Source organism: Podarcis pityusensis, assembly GCF_964106645.2.
Source record: "Podarcis pityusensis genome assembly, chromosome: 5".
NCBI lineage: Eukaryota > Metazoa > Chordata > Lepidosauria > Squamata > Lacertidae > Podarcis > Podarcis pityusensis.
The window spans coordinates 79,968,280-79,987,389 of NC_138032.1; the positions used below are offsets into that span (position 1 = coordinate 79,968,280).

The window sequence follows — 19,110 nt, forward strand, 5'->3', positions numbered from 1 at the left end:
CACTTCGCTGCCCAGAACAGGAGTGGGGAACCTTTTTCAGTCTGAGGGCGACATTCCCTCCTGGCCAACCTTCTGAGGGCCACATACCATTGATGGCTGAGGCCAGAGGTAAAAGTGGATGGAGCAATGAATATGAATTTTGCCTTTGTGCAGTAGGCTAGTTTCTTGACACTCAGACATTTTTCCCCCTCCTCCATTCAGGCAAGAAGCATCAGCAGTCAGGAACTGGGTCAGCAATAAACCATTTGGTGTCAGTGAAGTTAACTCTTTATTCAAAGAAGCCAAAAACAACACAGGCCTAGTACTCACAGCGACTCTCCCAGTACGTCTTGCCCCAATGAGGCAGTTTCAAGGACTGAAGTCCCCTGCCTTCCCACCTCTCTCTAAGGCTCCTCTGCTGATTCCTTCCCCATCAGCCTAAGGCTTCGTCATCTTGTCTCTCCTTGCTTCGCCCTCTTCATTCCTCTCTGTGTTTTGTGAGACCAGGGTAGAGGGGAGCTGGTAAAAGCAGAACCAGGAGACTCTGTGGCTTCTTCAGCAGCCTGTCTCCTCTCTGCCTCTTGCCCCCCCCCCTCCTCTTCAGCCTCCGCTTCTGCTTCTGCATCTGGACTGCTCTCTACCACAGTCTCTTCCTGCTCACTCAACCTTGTTGCCTCTTCAGCACCTGACACCTCCTCCTCCCAATCTGCTCCCTCTTCTGCTTCTGATCACTCATTGTCATCCCACCACCAATCCCCTGGCTCTGAGCCTTCCTCCCCTGGAAGTTCCCTTGGGGCTTCCCCAGCTGGTGCCTCCCACCACTCCTCTGCATCCAGCTAGTCCATAATATCATCTGAGTTCAGGGACACATTCCAGCCAGTCAAAAGAACTCAAGGAAGTTGCAAAGCAGGACAGGTGAATGGTGTGGCCTGTGGAGAGTTAGGAGGATCAGAGAGTGGTCTCCAGGGATATTTGGTCTCCAGGCCTGAGGTTCCCCATCCCTGGCCTAGAACCTTAACAGGAAGTCCAACCGCACTGCTACCATCTGAAGACAAGTATGCGGAGGTTCTTCTACTCCCAGGCTTGGAAGTGTGGGCTTCATACTGAAACAGAGAAAAGGGCATTAATCCAGACTGAAGCTTCACTTGCATTAAAGTTCCATCGATTCACTGTTGATATAAAATGAAACATGCAGGAAATTGATTTCTTAAAAAAAATATAAAAGACAATGCAAGTGATCATCAATTACAAAAGAGAGAGAGAAAAGAATGAAGTGAAAAGTTCCTCAGGCAGGCAGGCAGGCAAAGACAGTATTACATTTACAAACTGTATATTAGCCAGCAGGCAAGTTTCTCCTTTATTGTTGTGAACGTCTTTCATTATTAATAGATTGGGAGAGAGGGATAGAAAGTATGTCTCTTAATTCATCTGTAAATCGTAACCTACAGATCATGCAGCCAAGCCTTTCCAATCCACCTTGACTGTCTCCTTGATGGCTAGAATATTTTTAGGCTATTAGACTCTCAACAAGTTCTGCAAACTGCAGGCTTATGCCCTCAAGTACTGGACCAAATATATATTCCACATCTCCATCAGCTTGAAAAAGTTCCCCCAACAGATCAAATCATAGTTAAATACATACATTTTTTAATATTTAAAAAAAAAATGAATCACATCATTAAACTGCATTACAACCATCACTACAATATGAAATCCTGGTCTGCAGGCCAAAAACCTTTCTTGACAAATTTGTTTTTCTGCCTTTCCTAAAAACAGCAGGAAAGGCTCTATTTTTTGCTGGTGGTGATATCCAGATTAGGGCCTTTGCCAAAGAGTGCTGTAGCAGAGGATAATTAATGGTGGGGGTCCAAGACATCTTGGTGCCTGTAACAGAGACCTCTCCTCATTAAAACATATTTTGATGCAATTCAGACATACATGCCAGCCTTCATCTTTTCCTTCACCTTTGTTGTGCCATCCAAAACAAATCACCTCAACATGGTATGGCTAACCCTGATGTCTATAAAGATGAAGGGCCACAGCCGAGTGATAGGGCACACACTTTGCATGTCCAGGAACCTTTGAGAGCTGCCACCTATTAGTGTCAACAATACTGAGTGAGATGGACCAATAGTTTGACATGGTATAAAGTAGTTTCCTGTGTTCCTAAGTAGCTCTTTCAATCCCAGCTGAAATATGGAGCTATATGACCACAGGAGCCACCAATGCAGTGCTTGCAGGCACCAGTGTGCCCCCCACCAGTACCTCGTATAGCACCCATGAAAATAAATAGGCTAAATATCCAGAATGCATGAGAGACTGTTTCTTCCTTCCTGCTCATTTTATGTGAACACTTGCTCAGCTTCTCATATGCACCCCAGAGAATCCATTTTGTGTTACACCACACCTCCACGGGACCCATTTTGTGACTGTTGCCCAAGGCACCTTTTCAAAAATCCAGATGTGCCCAGTGGCCTCAAATTTTTGGAAACCCCTGTCCAACTCTACAAGATATATTAATCCAGTAAACTTGTGACCCACCAAGCCAAATGTGCAGCTCACCACCTATGTATGGAGACCACCAGGAGAGTAATTAACTTCCTGTTCTTCTGCCTTCCTGGATCTGCAAGAAAAAGAAAGGAAAAAAGAAGCACAGACTATACAATGTGTGGTTGATGGTCTATGTTTGGCAATTACACACACACACACACACACACACACACACCAGGCATTTCAAAGCAGTCATGACCTCCAAACATAGTCTAATGTGTACGAGTACACAGATACTAATTTATTATTATGTTTCATCTGCAAACCAATAATGTAGTTTGTCTAGTCATACTCTGTCAACTGATATTATTACTGGGAACTCCAGGGAGAAATTAATTTTGCATACTGCAAATGTGTGTGAGTGATCACACACACCACCAATTAAAGTTTCTCAACGAGTACAGTGTGTCAGCATCGCCCTAGAGCCAGTGCACCAACTGGACTCTTGCACCTCAACCCCGACTGGGCTAGGCGAGCTGGGTAGCACCGCCAGAGACCTCCTTCTCACAGGAAACGGTCACAGTGCTGTGGACTCACAGCTCAGAGCTGAGAGCACCGGATTCACTGTCTCAATAATACAGTCGTTGCGCAGCAGAGTCTTGCAGAGTATAAACCACTCGGAGAGCAGCTCTGTAGAATATCTTCCTTTTATTCTGTAACTACAACTATGATACAAAACTATATACAGAGCTGAATATTCTAAGCATAAATCAATGCTATACTGAGAGTCTGCAGCTGCTCTTAGCAGCAACCTAATCTCTAGGATCTCCAACTCTCACTCTCTCCGATACACTGACTGACTGACTCTCTCTCACACACACAGATATGTTGCTGGGCAGAATAAGTAGATAGGCAGGACACGCCTCCTTCTCTCTGGAGAGTCAGCAGAGACCATCAGGAGATGATCAGGAGATTCTTGGGTATGGGAGGGGTGAAATCTCCTCATCCTCCCCCATTTCATCCGACCATTCAAGAATCTTTAACATAACTGCAATTTGCACATACACTCCAAAAGTTGTTCTCTGCTTACAACCTTGGTTAACATATCTGCAGGTATCTCTCTCCCGGCATATAAAACACTTTTACAATACCATTGAATAAGCAGCTTCTGGAAAAATCTTCACACACATTTCTTCCTCTCAGATACAAATTGACATTTCTAATTAGGCAGATTTGAACAAACCATTTTCAGAACTCAAATACACGCTTTCCTTTAAATATCAGGTAAGGAAATAAATAAAGCGTTTTGTGCTACTACTCTCAGCACACTTCATGCTAGGTTTGAAAACCCCACCAGAGTTGCTCGTGACCGCAGTCTTTGCAAACTCTTCAGAAAACCTTTTCGGTGGTACACCCTTGGTTGTTCTCTCGGACCTGCGCAGAACTCTCTGATCCTCTTGTTCTGGTGCTTCCTCCTCTTTGGGAGAATGGGGAGCTAAAGTATATGAAGCTGCTAAGTCTGAGTCAGCGTCAGACTCACCTGAGGCTTTTGTGCTCTGATAATCTGTGCCATCATCTGGAACTACATTGGCATCAGGATTATCATCACCAACAACACTTGCCTCCCTCTTAACTTTCTTTGCCCCTTTTGCACCATCATCACAAATGGGATGGCACTGAAAAACGCCAACTCTGTCCCATTGTGGATTGTCATCAATACTCCTGGTCAGCCTTATGGTTTTCGTGTCTGTGATCAGAACACGATAAGACCCTTTCTCATTTCCTAGGAAAACACCATGTTCTCCACGCTTGCTCAGTTTGTCACCCTGCGAGGTGTGCACCCAAACCTTCGAACCAAAAATTTTAAAATGCTTTACACATGGCTTTCTTCCGTGAAGCATCTCATATGGGGTGCAATTTACACTAGACTGGTATCTCCTGTTATACACATGACAGAAAAACGAAAGAGCTTCAGCCCAAAAGGGATTGGGCAGCCCCGAATCATGTAACAGCGTTCTGATTCCTTGCTGCAGGGTCTGGTTTACTCTCTCACATAAACCATTCTGCCAGGGTGATCTGGGCGTGGCTGTCCTATGCTCAAAGAAAACTCTCAAACTCTTCTGAACAAAACTCTCCACCCCTGTCTGTGAAAAGAAAACGTACATTCTCATTATGTACATTTCTGAGCCATTTACAAAACTGACGAAACTTGGTAAAGGCTTCAGCCTTTTTCTGCAGCATATAGACCCAAACACATTTCGAATAGGAGTCTATCAGAACCATGAAAAACCTTGAATTGCCTCTAGAGAGCGCTAGAGGCCCCACTAAGTCTGCATGAATGACTTCATATGGTTTCTTGGCCTCTCTCCCAGACTCTGTACCTTTGGGAGCTTGCCTTGCCTTACTCTCTGCACAAGAAACACATTTCATGTGGTAGGGACATTCTTTCAACTTCATACCCTGAACCATATCAGGCATTTTTGCCACAGCCTGGAAATTCAAATGACCATAAACGCGATGGTAATAATGAATACATTGGTCATGCAACTTCTCATTCTTATCTACAGTTAAATTGCAACACTCTTTCTCAGTTGCTTCTGCAGTGCCTGTACCTGAAACAAAAGGCAATTGGTACAACCCATTTACACATTTTGCATACAGAATGAGCTTGCCATCTCTAAGAATTTCACAGCGAGATTTAGCAAACACCACCTTAAACCCTTGACGATCAAGCTGGGAAACACTCAACAAATTGTCCTGAATATCAGGCGCATACAGGACATTCTTAATAGTTGCATTCAGGCTCTTTAAGAACACAGTTCCCTGAGCCATACTTGTGAGAACTGTCCCATCTGCTTGATGAATTTCTTTCTCTTGCTTCTCAAGCTGAACAAAGAGATTCTTATCTTTGGCCACGTGGTTTGAACAGCCAGAGTCGACCACGAAGAAACTCCACCCACGTTGACTGGAACAGCGAGAGATCAAGGCCTTTGGAGTAGCAGGTGCATGGGGATTTCGTCCTCCTCCCCCTCTGCCTCTGAAGTTTCCCTTCTTCTTTGAAGACTTCTTACACTGGAAACTCAAATGGCCTTGTGCTCCACACGAAAAGCACCGCTTCAATTTCAAAGCTTTAACAGCAACAGTTTCACTTTCACTTTCCCCTGCTGAAGACTCAGGCACATTTTCAAGCACATTTTTAACAGCACAGTCCCGGCTTTCTCTAACAGCCTGTCTGCGATCCCACTCATTCAAGAGCACGCTAGACACATAATCTTCTGTTAGCCGGTCAGAAGGCATTGTGGAAATCTGGGCAGCCACTCCATCATAAGACTCATCTAGGCTATTGATCATCAGCATTGCAAACACAGCCTCTGAAATAGCCAGGTCTCGCTGAACAAGGTCCTGTCTGAGACACTTTAATTGAGATAGATGGCTAGGCAAATCACCACCTTTCTCCAACTGCAGCCTGCACAGCTTCTTAAAGAAAATCACACTGGAACCAGCATTCTGCCTCAGATGCATATCTCTCAACTTATGCCAAACAGCTTGTGCAGTCTCTTGACCCTCTAAGTTCACCAGCAAGTGGTCTGAAACACTCAAAATAATTGTCCCTCGGGCTTTCATATCTGCAGCATGCCACTCAGCCCAATCATCATCATCCTTATCTGGAGGGTCATCTTCTATCGTGTGAAATAGCTTTTCCCTCTGTAAAAGCGCTTTCATCTTTACTTGCCAAACTGCATAGGTTTCAGGCGTGAGGAGAGGAAAGGACAGAGCCATCTGGCCAGAATGTGCACAGGCCATGTCTGCTATTACTTAGAGCAAGACACTTCCCTCGTGCAACACAGATAAAGCCTTGACTCCCTCAGCCACTCTCTCTCCCACTCAGAGCGCAATTAACAGGCAAACAGGGATGCTATCTTCTTCCTTTGGCAGTCAGCAACATACCTCCATAAATCAAGCAGCAGCAAGAGCAACAGCGGCAGCTTGAACACTCTGCTCCAAAACAGCTCTGCTTCTGGGCACCGCAAATCAGTCCAGCATGCAGCGTCCGTTCCACCGTCCGGCAATCAGCAACAGAAACCTCTGGCGACTGGGACGCCTGGGACGCCTGGGATGACTGGAACAACACCAGGTCAGACGACTGGAACAACGACTGGGCCCATAACCGATGTCAGCATCGCCCTAGAGCCAGTGCACCAACTGGACTCTTGCACCTCAACCCCGACTGGGCTAGGCGAGCTGGGTAGCACCGCCAGAGACCTCCTTCTCACAGGAAACGGTCACAGTGCTGTGGACTCACAGCTCAGAGCTGAGAGCACCGGATTCACTGTCTCAATAATACAGTCGTTGCGCAGCAGAGTTTTGCAGAGTCTTGCAGAGTATAAACCACTCGGAGAGCAGCTCTGTAGAATATTTTCCTTTTATTCTGTAACTACAACTATGATACAAAACTATATACAGAGCTGAATATTCTAAGCATAAATCAATGCTACACTGAGAGTCTGCAGCTGCTCTTAGCAGCAACCTAATCTCTAGGATCTCCAACTCTCACTCTCTCCGATACACTGACTGACTGACTCTCTCTCACACACACAGATATGTTGCTGGGCAGAATAAGTAGATAGGCAGGACACGCCTCCTTCTCTCTGGAGAGTCAGCAGAGACCATCAGGAGATGATCAGGAGATTCTTGGGTATGGGAGGGGTGAAATCTCCTCACAGTGACCAACAAGAAAAGAACATGCTCCAGGAATCATGGCCTTTTATAAGGATCTGCCATATATTACAATGTGATGGAAACAGACTTGTGCTCCTGTCTTGTTCCTATTCCTCTGTGTGTGTTTGTGCAAATGGTACAACTAGACTACACCATAAGGAACCCCAAAAAGTGGGGTTACATGTACAGAACCTATACATGTACAGTTCTTATTACCAGATCTCAAACCATTGAGGAAGCATGTCTTGGAAGTTTTCACAGGGGTCAGGGAAATCACACAGCCTACTCTGGCTTAATGATGCAAGGAGGTCTCTTGAACTATAGCAGATGGTCCCTTTGCAGTTCTCCACAGGGCTTGGTAATGGCATCCATGCTTAAACCTCACTGGACATCTGTTAAATCGATGACTTGATTCCCCACTCTGGGCTGAAATTCTGACACTCTTGTTGGCATCACTGCAACACAGTTAGTCACTGTGGTCCAAACCACCGAGCATCTTGGGCTTCCCGATCAGAAGGTTGGCAGTTCGAATTCACGCAACTGGGTGAGCTCTCATTGCTTTGTCCCAGCTTCTGCCAATCTAGCAGTTTGAAAGCATACCAGTGAATGTAGATAAATAGGTACCGCTGCAGCAGGAAGGTAAACAGCATCTCCATGCGCTCTGACACTCATCACGGTTCGTGTTGTGCAAGAAGTGGTTTAGTCATGCTAGCCACATGACCTGGAAAGTTCTCTGTGGACAAACACCAGCTCCCTCAGCCTGAACTGAGATGAGCACCACACCCCATAGTCACCTTTGATTGGACTTAACTGTCCAAGGGTCCTTTACCTTTACCTTTTTTTACCTACACCCATTTAAATAGCATACGAGAAGCTCAAGGGCAGCTTAAGTCTCACACAGAAAAAGTCCTATGTAGGGTCTTCTTGATAGCAACACCACAGCTCTGGAATGTGTTGTTCCCTGAGATTAGATAATCACAGACACCAGGTGGGTTCCAACAGTGGGTGATAACCATTATTTTTATCCAGGCCTTTGCCTAACAATGCTGGTTTATTTAATTTGAATTGGATATGTTGTTTGTATTTTGTCATTTTATTATTTTAACTGAGTGTGTAACCCATTCTGAGACCATATGGGATATAAATTTTCCTAATACTTTCCCCCCTCAAAGAATTCTGGGTACTGTAGTTTGTTAAGGCTTGCTGGGAGTTCTAAATCTGTGAGGGATAAACTACAGTGCCCAGAAATCTTTGGAGGGAGGGATGTGGTTCAAAGGTATAGTGTGTACATGGGACAAAAGAATGTCAAGCTTCTGCAGGCCTGGGAACAACAGGTACCAGCCAATAAATGATATCAATGAATACATTCCTATAAAAAAAATAAGAGGAAGGAAGAGATCATTCTTTGAAAATTAAAGAGAGGCACTTTTCACCTTAACACAAAGCTGTGATGCAACAGAATATAAAATCTTAGGAGAGAAGGATTTATTAGGTGAGACTTAAAGCCACAATGATATATAGGGATTCCATTAGAATGTATTACTCTATAAAGGCCTGTGTTTGTATAACAGAAACCATTATCTATAGACACTCACTTGATTCAAGCTGAGGTAATTTCAGCTATAAGTTAAGGAAGTGTAAGTGAATTTACATCAATTGTGAATGCATCCTTTTATCTTTTTTCTTTGGCTCCATGGCTTTTCTGTTGTGGATCTATTGTATCTGTTTCCCAGTTCTATTGTCTCCATTTCCCAGTTCTAATCTGGGACGTGGACTTTGTCCATGTGGTGTTTGTCCACATGGAGGCTGTTATTTTCCTGTCAACCAGGCTGCCATCACCCAAGTCCTAATGCAGAGGTCGCCGCTGTGGAGTGTTTCAGATGCTGGACTTCAACTCCCATCTGCCCCATTCAGCACAGCCAAAAGTGAGGGATTATGAAAGTTGTAGTCCATAATATTTGGAGAGCACCACATTGGCTACCCCTGCTCTAGTGTGTTGTTTTCTTATTCATTCAATGTATCAATCAATCTTTCATTAATTCATTTAAAATGGGGTGGATCAAAGGCTGCTTATCTAAAACTTTCCAATGACCCACCACGTGAGTCTCTGTCAGTAGAAGCCAGTCTGTGGAACTCAGTGAAAGACACTGAGAATTGAGCTGGCTCCTTTCCATACCCTCCAAAAATTTCTCTGATGAAAATAAGAATGTCCTAAGGAAAAACGGGACATTCCTGAATCAAATCAGAAACTGGGATGACTTCTGTAAATCCAGGACTGTTCTTGGAAGATAAGGACACTTGGAGGGTCTGCCTTTCTAACTAGCTCTGCACTCAGTTCTGATTCTGGGTTGTACTAGATCAGAGTAAGGAAACTCTGGCCTGTAGACCTCATTGCCAGCCCCCCCCCCCCATTTGGACCACTATGCCATTTTGTCCAAGCCAGGCCTACCTGCCAATATGTGGGCAGATAAAAAGGCAGCTGGGCCGGGCCAAAAGGAGCTTTTGGAGTGCTGCCAATCTTCAAGAGCCCCGTGTACGATGCTTCTGAAGTTCTGGCGATCAGCTGGTTGGCAGGACTTTAAAGTGTCATGCCAGCTTACAAAGAGCCTTGCACTGTGTTTTGAAGTCCAACAACTAGGTGATGTCATTGTAATGTTGACAGGTGAGCAGCCCCACCCATCTGTCAAATTTGGCCTGTGGGAGGTACGGGAAATAAGATGCCAGAACTGACTTTTATATAGGCTGGTTAGCTGATGAAGCTGAATAGCTATTAATCATCCACACACAGAGACACCCCAAAAAAGATTTACATAAGTGCAGAGCTTCTTCTCACTCCCTTGCCCAAGTAGGTATTGCCCCACAGATACAAAAGATGCCATAAACATGGATGAGCTGCTAACCATCATCTGCTGTAACCCTAGTAAACAACAACAATTTCTCCTCCTCCTCCTCCTCCTCCTCCTCCTCCTCCTCCTCCTCTTCCTCTTCCTCTTCCTCTTCTTCTTTTTATATGTTGCCCATCTCAATGGGTTGCCTCCATCCACTCTGGGTGGTTCCCAACAAAATATTGAAAACACATCACAATAGCGTACATGTCAGTGGTGCAACCCTGGTTTTTATATTTGTGAGCTTCCTATTACACACATAAAATTGGAAGTGGGTGGTCCGTGCCTATAAGAATTAACAAATTTCCCTTTATGACTGGAGTCTGTTTTCCTGTAAAAATAAAACTACATAAGTGTCTAGTAATAAATTCCCAGAGATCTCAGTGACAAGATCTTTTGGCAGGGAGGCGCCTAATGGAAATCCACAGAATGCAAAGCCCCTTGAATGCAATGCTAACTATAGCTGGGGTAGTAAATTATGAACATGGATGTGTTGGGCATTGCCGTAATATTGTAAACCCAAACAATGAAGGAAATGAAACAACAATGAACAGGTAGGCACATAATTCAATGCAAGGGCGTGGAATTTATGCAAGGATCCCTCCTGAACTGCAGCTGATTCTTTCAGGGCCCTGGTGATGAACTCTAACTTCTGTGTTTGAAAAACTAAACTTCTGACATCTATGACCCACTGAGGTTCTATTGAAATTTGTGGCGAACAGCACAAAGCAAATCCATGGAGTGCAACCACACTAGGGCAACTGGGTAACTTTCCCATGTAATCTTCAAAAGCCTTCCACCCCAGACAGAAAGCAGAACTAGCAGTTATACTCACCAATATGATAAAGAGTGGTGGGGAAGTGGCTTTCTTCCTGGTTGGGGATAAAGGTTGCTAGTAGAGTATACAACTGGGACTGGCGACAAAATGTTGCTTTGTATCTTTGCCCTCCTGTTCAGGACTGCTTTCAGCTATGTCCTCCTCCAGAAGCCGTAAGCTGTAAGGTTCTCAAGCAGAGTAATTATTGATAAAAGTGCTGTGGGCGCCAGTACAAAATGGCTGCCAATGGCAGTGAAAGAAAGAAAGAAAGAAAGAAAGAAAGAAAGAAAGAAAGAAAGAAAGAAAGATTCCGTACAGGTGAGTACCATCACAAAAAGCACTGTGTGCATTTCTGTGTGTGTGTATATATCACAGAGAGACATATCACAAAGTCTCTGGTAAACTCAGGTAAAACTTTGCAAAATCATTTTCCTCCCTGTTTACCTCCTACACACTGTTTAGCTTTTAAGGGCTTGTTTGTTTTCTCAGATTCAACAATACACACATATAATCTTAGTAAAATGCACCCCCTTCTAATTTGCTCCCCAACCCACCCCCAGAGTATTAGCAGTGGCTCTACATCTTTTCCAAGTAAGGCTTCTGCTGTTTTAAATTCTTCCCTGCTATGATCTCTTTTTGTTTCCTTTGAAATTTATCTTCGGTTAAGTTCCACTTTATTATACGGCTGCTGTTTCTGGTTATATATTGTCAAGGTTTTCCTTTCTGGTACTCTGTGAGTTGGCTGACTGTTTTTCATTAATTCTTTGGGACTCTGGAAAAAAAAGCAATTCCTTTATTTGAGAATCCTGAGCATAGTATTAGCATACTAAAACTCTCAAGATGAAATTGCAGTTTTCCAGCCGGTAATTTCATTTGCCAGAGAACTTACAAGGAATTTATTTTAAAGCCAGGTAAAACCTAAAATATGAGGCATGCATGAAATGCAGACTGGGGGAAAATGAAAATGGATTACCAAATGAAAAATCACACTGCTGTCCCATATATGTTCATTAGGAAATGGCAAGGGAGATGGGATGGAGACCAAACTTTCTGCAAGCTGTTCTCTGTTTGGGGGTTACTCTTGACCTCTGCTCTGATCATGGCACGTCAACAAGCATCTGTTGGTAGAGATGCCTTTCACTGCCTTCAGTTGAGTGATCATCAGTGCCCTCTCCTGAAGGAGAATGATCTGGTCACTGTCATGCATCCTTTGGTTTCTTCCTGCTGGAAGTGTTCTACATGAAGCCATCTCTGAAGAGCATCCAGAATGCAGAAGATGCCTAATTATTAACCAGGATTGGCTGCAGGAAGCCTGGAACATCAAGTCTGAAGGCGATCCTCTGCCATCCAGTTGGTTTCTTAGCCCAATGCCAATTGCTCTGGTGTTGACCGTCAAATTTCTAAATCAGGTGGGCAACCTTTGATTCTCCCAGACTACTACTCCCATTATCTCTCATCATTGGCCATGCTGGCTGGGGCTGAGAGGAATTCATATGCAACAACTTGGCTCCCATTCATGTCCTTGCCTTTCCCCCTTCAATACTTCCCTTCCCATGTACTCACGCCATCTTATGAGGGAGTGCTCTGAACATCTCAGCCTTCAGAAAGGAGACTCGTGCTCAAGGAGGTTTCTTCAGCTGTGGCTTAAGGTGGTCAAAGTCTTTTTATTTGGGGGGGGGGAATCTTGGGAGTAGCAGAAGTTCGATTTGTCCACTTTTCATTATGATTTTACGGTTTTTGTTAACACCTTACTGTTATTTCTTCTTTTTTAATGCTTTGATATAAGAGATGCTTGCTTGTTGTTCCTAATGTTATTGTTATCTTTATTGTTTAATGCAGGTCACCTATATGGCCTTTATTTAGAAGAAGAAGAAGAAAAAGAGTTTGGATTTGGATTTGATATCCCGCCTTTCACTCCCCTTAAAGAGTCTCAAAGCAGCTAACATTCTCCTTTTCCTTCCTCCCCCACAACAAACACTCTGTGAGGTGAGTGGGGCTGAGAGACTTCAGAGAAGTGTGACTAGCCCAAGGTCACCCAGCAGCTGCATGTGGAGGAGCGGAGACGCTAACCCGGTTCCCCAGATTACGAGACTACCACTCTTATCCACTACACCACACTGGCTCTCTATTTAAACCCTAACGTGGGATATAAATAATATTTCCCAGTTCAAACAGAAAACGGCCAAGGATGATGGGAATTATGGTCCAACATATGGAGGGCCGCGGGTTCCTCGGCCCTGATGTAGGCTAAATAGAAAGTATTTGTGTTGACATTTAAGACCTAATAAGTTGTAGTGAACCAGTAGCTCTCTTGATGCTAGACATGGCCACTGGTCAGGGATCGTGGAATTTGTAATCCAGCAGCATCTGAAGGGTCACATATTTCCTATTCCTGCCCTAAATGGCCCAAAACTGGAAAAATATAGAGACTGCTTTTTCCACCATGAGTTTACAGATTTTGAGATTCTCAAATGGATATTTGCTGAAGGTGGCAGATTTATGCTGTGTGGCAGAAGCAGGGTCTTCTTTGTGGTGACCCCTCCCTTGTCAAACGCCTTCCCTTACAAGTCCAAAATGTTAGTTCCTGCTGATGACTTTTTAGAAAACAATCTAAAGCCCTTTTTCTGATATCTTTTAGGCTGCAGTGTCAGTCCTTTCTCTCTATTTGTGCTGCCAGTGTTTTAGTTTTATTATTTTCTCAGTTTTTAATAGTCAGATAGTTCTAACAATTTTTATAGGGTAAATCTGAGGAGGGGAGAAGATGGAAATAAATCAGATCCTTTCATATTCCAATGAAAAACTCACCAAAGTATCACACAGTCATAATGTTATTTGTCATCATAACTGAGGCTTGGTACAAAGTATAAAAATGCATGAGTACAGTTGCCCATATAGGCTTGTTATTGAAAACAAAGAGGGACAGAAGGAAGAGATTTTCCTAGCTAAATAAAAGCAAAAGCAAAAATATCCATAACATGCCGATGTTTCACAAGTGTTTATTGCTCCTTATAAAAAGTTGGTAATGAGTGCAACTTAGAAGTCGGTATGTTTTATCCTCCAATATTTGCCAGGTGGCAATATGTACACTTTTACACTTGACAATTCAATCCTGCATACAAGTCAAGGCCTGTTGAAAGGGAAATCCCTCTTTATAATGGGATGGTAGGCAAGCAGTGTGAGGAAGCCATTCTGGGAAAGGGGAGGAGGGTCTAATGGCTGTAACGCCCCTGCTAAAGGACTGTGAAATGTATAAACGCTGGTCTCCCTTTCCACTCTCTGTATAGGCTCAAGGCACATGTAACAGCCACTGCCACGTTGGTTTCAGCCAGGAGCTGCCCCTATGATTGGGGGTACTTAACCCCTTCCCCATAGCTTACCTTTGACTCCACCCCCAATACTTTTCTCTTCAACCAAGCTGTGATGCCAGAATTGAGCTTGGCTGGAAGAAAGGTTATGGGAAGGAAAGTGGTGGGTGCAAGGATGGTTTTGCTCTCCTTACTGAGGTAAAAATAAAAACCAGACCCCCACTTTATGCATACCTGGGGAAGACGAGGTTTAAGCAAATGGGGCTGCTAACATCATGCATAGTTTGAAGACTAGAAAAGACCTATCTCTACATAGCCATACCATTAATCTGCATCTTTTTCAGTCGCATACATCTAGCTCCTGAATCCTACCATTTTGAGAATTCCACAACTCACTATATGCTAAATAAGTTCCATTACCAACCATCTCTTTTGCTACAGCTATTAGGGAAATTTTTGTGGGGGGTGATTTTTTATCATCACTGGTGGTTTAACCCTATTCTGAAGTACAATTGTAGAGGAATTGCTTTCTCGTGCTTCCAGTTTTAAATGGCTAATAAGATAAATAATGGCTGCGAATTAAAAATTGGATTGCCTACATAAGACTTTTTCTTGGTTAACATTTGCCATTCATTAGCTGGTGATAAGCTGCTATCTTATATCTCAAGGTGGAGTCATTTCACTAATTATTTCTGTGCTCCAGAAATATTTACTATAGTCTCCACAGTCATTCAAATAAAGGGCTATAATCAGGTGGGTTCTTTGTTTGTCTGCAAGGCTCCAGCAGCAACTCTCCGCCAGAGGATGTGATTATTTCTTCCTAGAAAGAGAAAATAAATTGCATCATCAGTGTGAAAAATAATCATGTTGAAATGACTATATGGCTTACTATATACTGCACTTATGAAGTCCCATAAGCACATCTAGGTTCATGCTGTAAGGTGTTTTAATTCTTTTGATAGTTCATATTAAACCAGTTGACAGGAGACATATTAGCATGGTGTTTAATATCTGGGGTGGGGGGAAGAGGGAGATCTTCGTGATTAATCATCCTGTTCTGCCTTCTAACAGCTCAGCAAGGGATTTTTTTCTAAAGAGGAAAGAGGGAATGCACAGACTCACAGCCACATGATTAGCAGACTGATATAATGTATCTATAACTGCAGCGAACTATTTCTGACATAGCAACTGGGTGTTCAAATGCACTCCGATATTAAAATAGATGATAAAAAAAGCTCTCCCTACACACGCAGAGCTAGCATGTTGGGGAGAAAGCTTAACTGGCAAGTTTTATGTTGTTGTCATTTTTGAGATGAGGGACCATTCGAGCATTTAATCCCTCACCTGCAGTTTGAGGTGCTGCAGTTAAGCAAGCGCTGTGTCATTAACGGCCTGCTAATCATGTAGCACAGCTCCTAAGGTTCACGTGAAAACCTCATTACCTCCATGCTGCACAAATAAACATGGGATGCAGGAGGGACCATGGCTAGGATGATTAATCATTCCAGCTCAGCTTAGCTCAATGAGAAGAGACTCACTGGTGCTCATGTACATACTTACCATTGTTTGTTTTCAGTCTGGAAATAGCAGCTATTATCTTTCTCCATCTAGGATGTGGCACTGCCTAATCATGCAGAAGTCGAAGGATGCATTATTCACCCATTCCTATTCATCTTTGCCTTGGATATGAGTTTCTTCCTCCCCACCCTCTGCCAGCCCCACCTCCTTTTAAATGCATGTTCTCTTGCCTGCTGCCTGTTTGCAATTGAATCACTTGTATCTAGATCATCTGATGCTTATACATAAACAGCAATCATCTGAAACATTTCTAAAATGAATTTATTTTCGACAGCCCTGGCTTACAGGCCATTACTCATTGAAGATTCACTTTTTGCCATGTCTGGTACATTAAGATGCTTCAAGAGAACTGAAAAGGTTTTGTCTCTGTGTGTCTGTGTGTGTGCACAGGAGGGGGGGTATAGTTTGTTTTGTTCAAATATATATTGTGCATGCACACACAACCAAAGCCGGAGATCAGAAAAACCCAGTGCCGGATTTACATATAAGCTAAACAAGCTATAGCTTAGGGCCCCACTCTCTTGGAGGCCCCTAAAAAAATTTAAAGGGGAAAAAACTGGATGTACTTTGATAAAATACATATTTTGTTATGTGCAAATGGCTTTAGATACCTATTAGGTCCACAAATTACCATATAGCATATATTCAACACAATTTTTTTTTGACAATTTGTTGTTGACAAAGGACAGCTGGACATAAAAAGGGCCCCATTACCTTCAGCAGCTTAGGGCCTAATCAAACCTAAATCTGGCCCTGGAAAACCATTTAAATCAGTAGCAAAACTGACTTTCATGGAGAAAGAGGCAATCCTATGTCAGGATGCCAAGGGTCTTGTAAAAGAGTTCCTTCTTCTCTAGTGTAGTTTCTGGATAACTGGAGTAAAGTTACACAAATACACTGCATATGTAATTGTATGGCCCGGAAAAGCCACTCTTGACCCTGGCACAATGATCACAGCTGCCTGGTGTAATATGGATCCCTTGCTTGGCTCCATGGTGACGATATGTCTCTGTGACAGGCCTGGCTAGTTCACAGGCCACCTCTGGCTGGACAAGCCACAGAAAGTGGCTTGCTAGTCCCCACAGATTAATCTCCTGTTCTTAATGCTGTGGCACTCAGCAATGAAATCAGGAAATAAAGTGCTCTTCCAGCTGCTAAGGGAGACTAAAGGGCAGCATTCCTTCTCCTACCCCAGTGCTGTCGTGGTGGTGGGTTGCCAGAAACACAATCTTTTGCTCTTTACATATCTAAAACTGACATAAGGCACTGAGGGCATGCATTTGCACCACTGACAAACTGGTTTAAGAGCCATTCCCTCTCCCCACAGAACTCTGGATTGTAGATCTGAGGCAGGCAAAGTACTGGAGTCTCTCAGTTCTGGCAACGGCTGCGTACACACCATACATTTCAAGAACATCTTTTCCCCAAAGAATCCCGTGAAATGTAGTATACCTCTCATAGTGTGACAGTTCCCAGCACTCCTAACAAACCATAGTTTCCTGGATTCTAGGTGGTGGGCGAATGTGCTTTAAGTGTGTGTACGCAGCCAATGATGACCCTAACCACAACCCTGCTTCTGCAAAGTGCTTTTAGCACACATCTGAAGGATATCCACATACAAAACCAATGTACAGTGGTACCTCGGGTTAAGAACTTAATTCGTTCTGGAGGTCCGTTCTTAATCTGAAACTGTTCTCAACCTGAGGTACCACTTTAGCTAATGGGGCCTCCCACTGCCACCGCACCACCGCCACACGATTTCTGTTCTCATCCTGAAGCAAAGTTCTTAAACCGAGGTACTATTTCTGGGTTAGCGGAGTCTGTAACCTGAAGTGTCTGTAACCCGAGGTACCACTGTATCTACAAACCTGCACATCATTGGTTCAGGAGGGCTACCTGTAGCATTTTCTGCATTGTGTTTAAATGTACAAGAACTTGACTTTGGGGTCTTTATAAACTCTCTCTCTCTCTCTCTATATATATATATACATATAAGATTTAATAATAGCAGGTAGACTGGCTGGTGCCTGTATACCATTGCATTTTTCTGCCATTACCACAGCTGGCTCTGACTTTTTTTCCCTGTATTTATCGTTAAGAGTGCACTCAGATGAAAAAGGCACCGGAGTTAGTGGCTGGGGAGATAAGGAAGGGGCAACATCCCAAGACGGCGCTGTTAAATCTCTTTCCCATTTGACCACAGACAATTAAGCGAGACTTGCCTGCTCACTTCAGGGGCCAAGCAAGTCCTCTAACAAGCTTGTCATAGCTGCAGCCATTGATTTTTCTCATCGGGGGACATCCCAATCTATTTTATTTTGAATGTCAGAGGCTAATGGACGTTTTGCTTTTGACAGGTGTCCCTGTGCTTCCTCCCTAGATGGATGGGCTTTTCTTGTGCTCTTATTGCCTATGATGAGCAAGCTGGGAGGAAGAGAAATACAAAAGTTTTCGTGCAAGCTTGACTCTAGGGAAAGAAGGTGGATACTGAACTTGCCGCAGTCCCTATATCTGAAGTTTGTAGGACTTTTTGTCGCTGGTTCTGTAACTATGCCCAGGGTTGTGTGCATGCTGTGATTCTGCAAGGAGCAGTGGGAGAGAAAGGCAATTCAGTTCCCATTTTAAGGTTAGCCCACCTAAATATGCACTTTTCGAAGCAATGCTCAAACTGAACGACTGTTCTCTTTTGAAATTCACACTTCTCTGAATTTTGCAATTCAGTTCGCCAGCCAAGATGGAGGAAAAAAATTGTATACTACCGTAAATTGTGCATAGAAATGCATATATTAGTGAAAATGGCATCCCAAAATGCATTAATTTAAGGTAAACTGCTTTGCAAAAATATGAATTGTGTAAGATTGCATACAAAGATGTATACATTCGAAGAAATTCACACTGGTCAATTTTCAAAAAATCGCAAACCAACAGAAATGTGGAGAACTTAAAATTCAGATTGGAAAAATGAGAAACTAAGATAAACCAAAATGGGTAGATTTGTGCATCCCTATCTGGAAGCTTGCAGAAAGTGAGACTGAGTCCACAATTCAGCTTCTCAACTATCTCAGCTGTCTATTTTATTTTATTTTATTTTATTTTATTTATTTTATTTTATTTTATGGTCTTTTTAGTGCAAGATTCTAGACCCATGACCCTTCAGATGTTGTTGGACTACAACTCCCATCATACCCAGGCAATACCCAGGCTGAATGGAGCTGACAATAGCAGAAGGGTCCCAGGCTTCCAATCTTTGTTCTAGCTTTTGTGGCTGCAAACATAAGCTTGAAAATATGTGGACAACATCAGCTGAAATTTTCGGGCCAAGCTGACAGTGATGTCA

The 19,110-nt window shown here is 43.4% G+C and overlaps 1 protein-coding gene and 1 long non-coding RNA gene across 7 annotated transcripts in view; both read right to left on the reverse strand.

Annotated features, from left to right (window-relative positions):
- Positions 1-244: 244 nt before the first annotated feature.
- Positions 245-11,823, reverse strand: LOC308478224. The gene is made up of 2 exons (XR_013986911.1): positions 10,909-11,823; positions 245-2,602 (listed from the first exon to the last, which is right to left on the reverse strand). It is a non-coding gene; the product is annotated as an uncharacterized lncRNA (long non-coding RNA).
- Positions 11,824-13,870: 2,047 nt separating this feature from the next.
- Positions 13,871-19,110, reverse strand: part of SH2D4B (SH2 domain containing 4B) — a 92,404-nt gene continuing 87,164 nt past the window's right edge. For all 6 annotated transcript variants that reach the window (XM_081005033.1, XM_081005036.1, XM_081005032.1 and 3 more), the window contains one exon: positions 13,871-15,015. In XM_081005033.1, the coding sequence (XP_080861159.1) occupies positions 14,923-15,015 (93 nt within the window). In that variant the 3' untranslated portion in view covers positions 13,871-14,922. The remainder of the gene's footprint in view (positions 15,016-19,110) is intronic.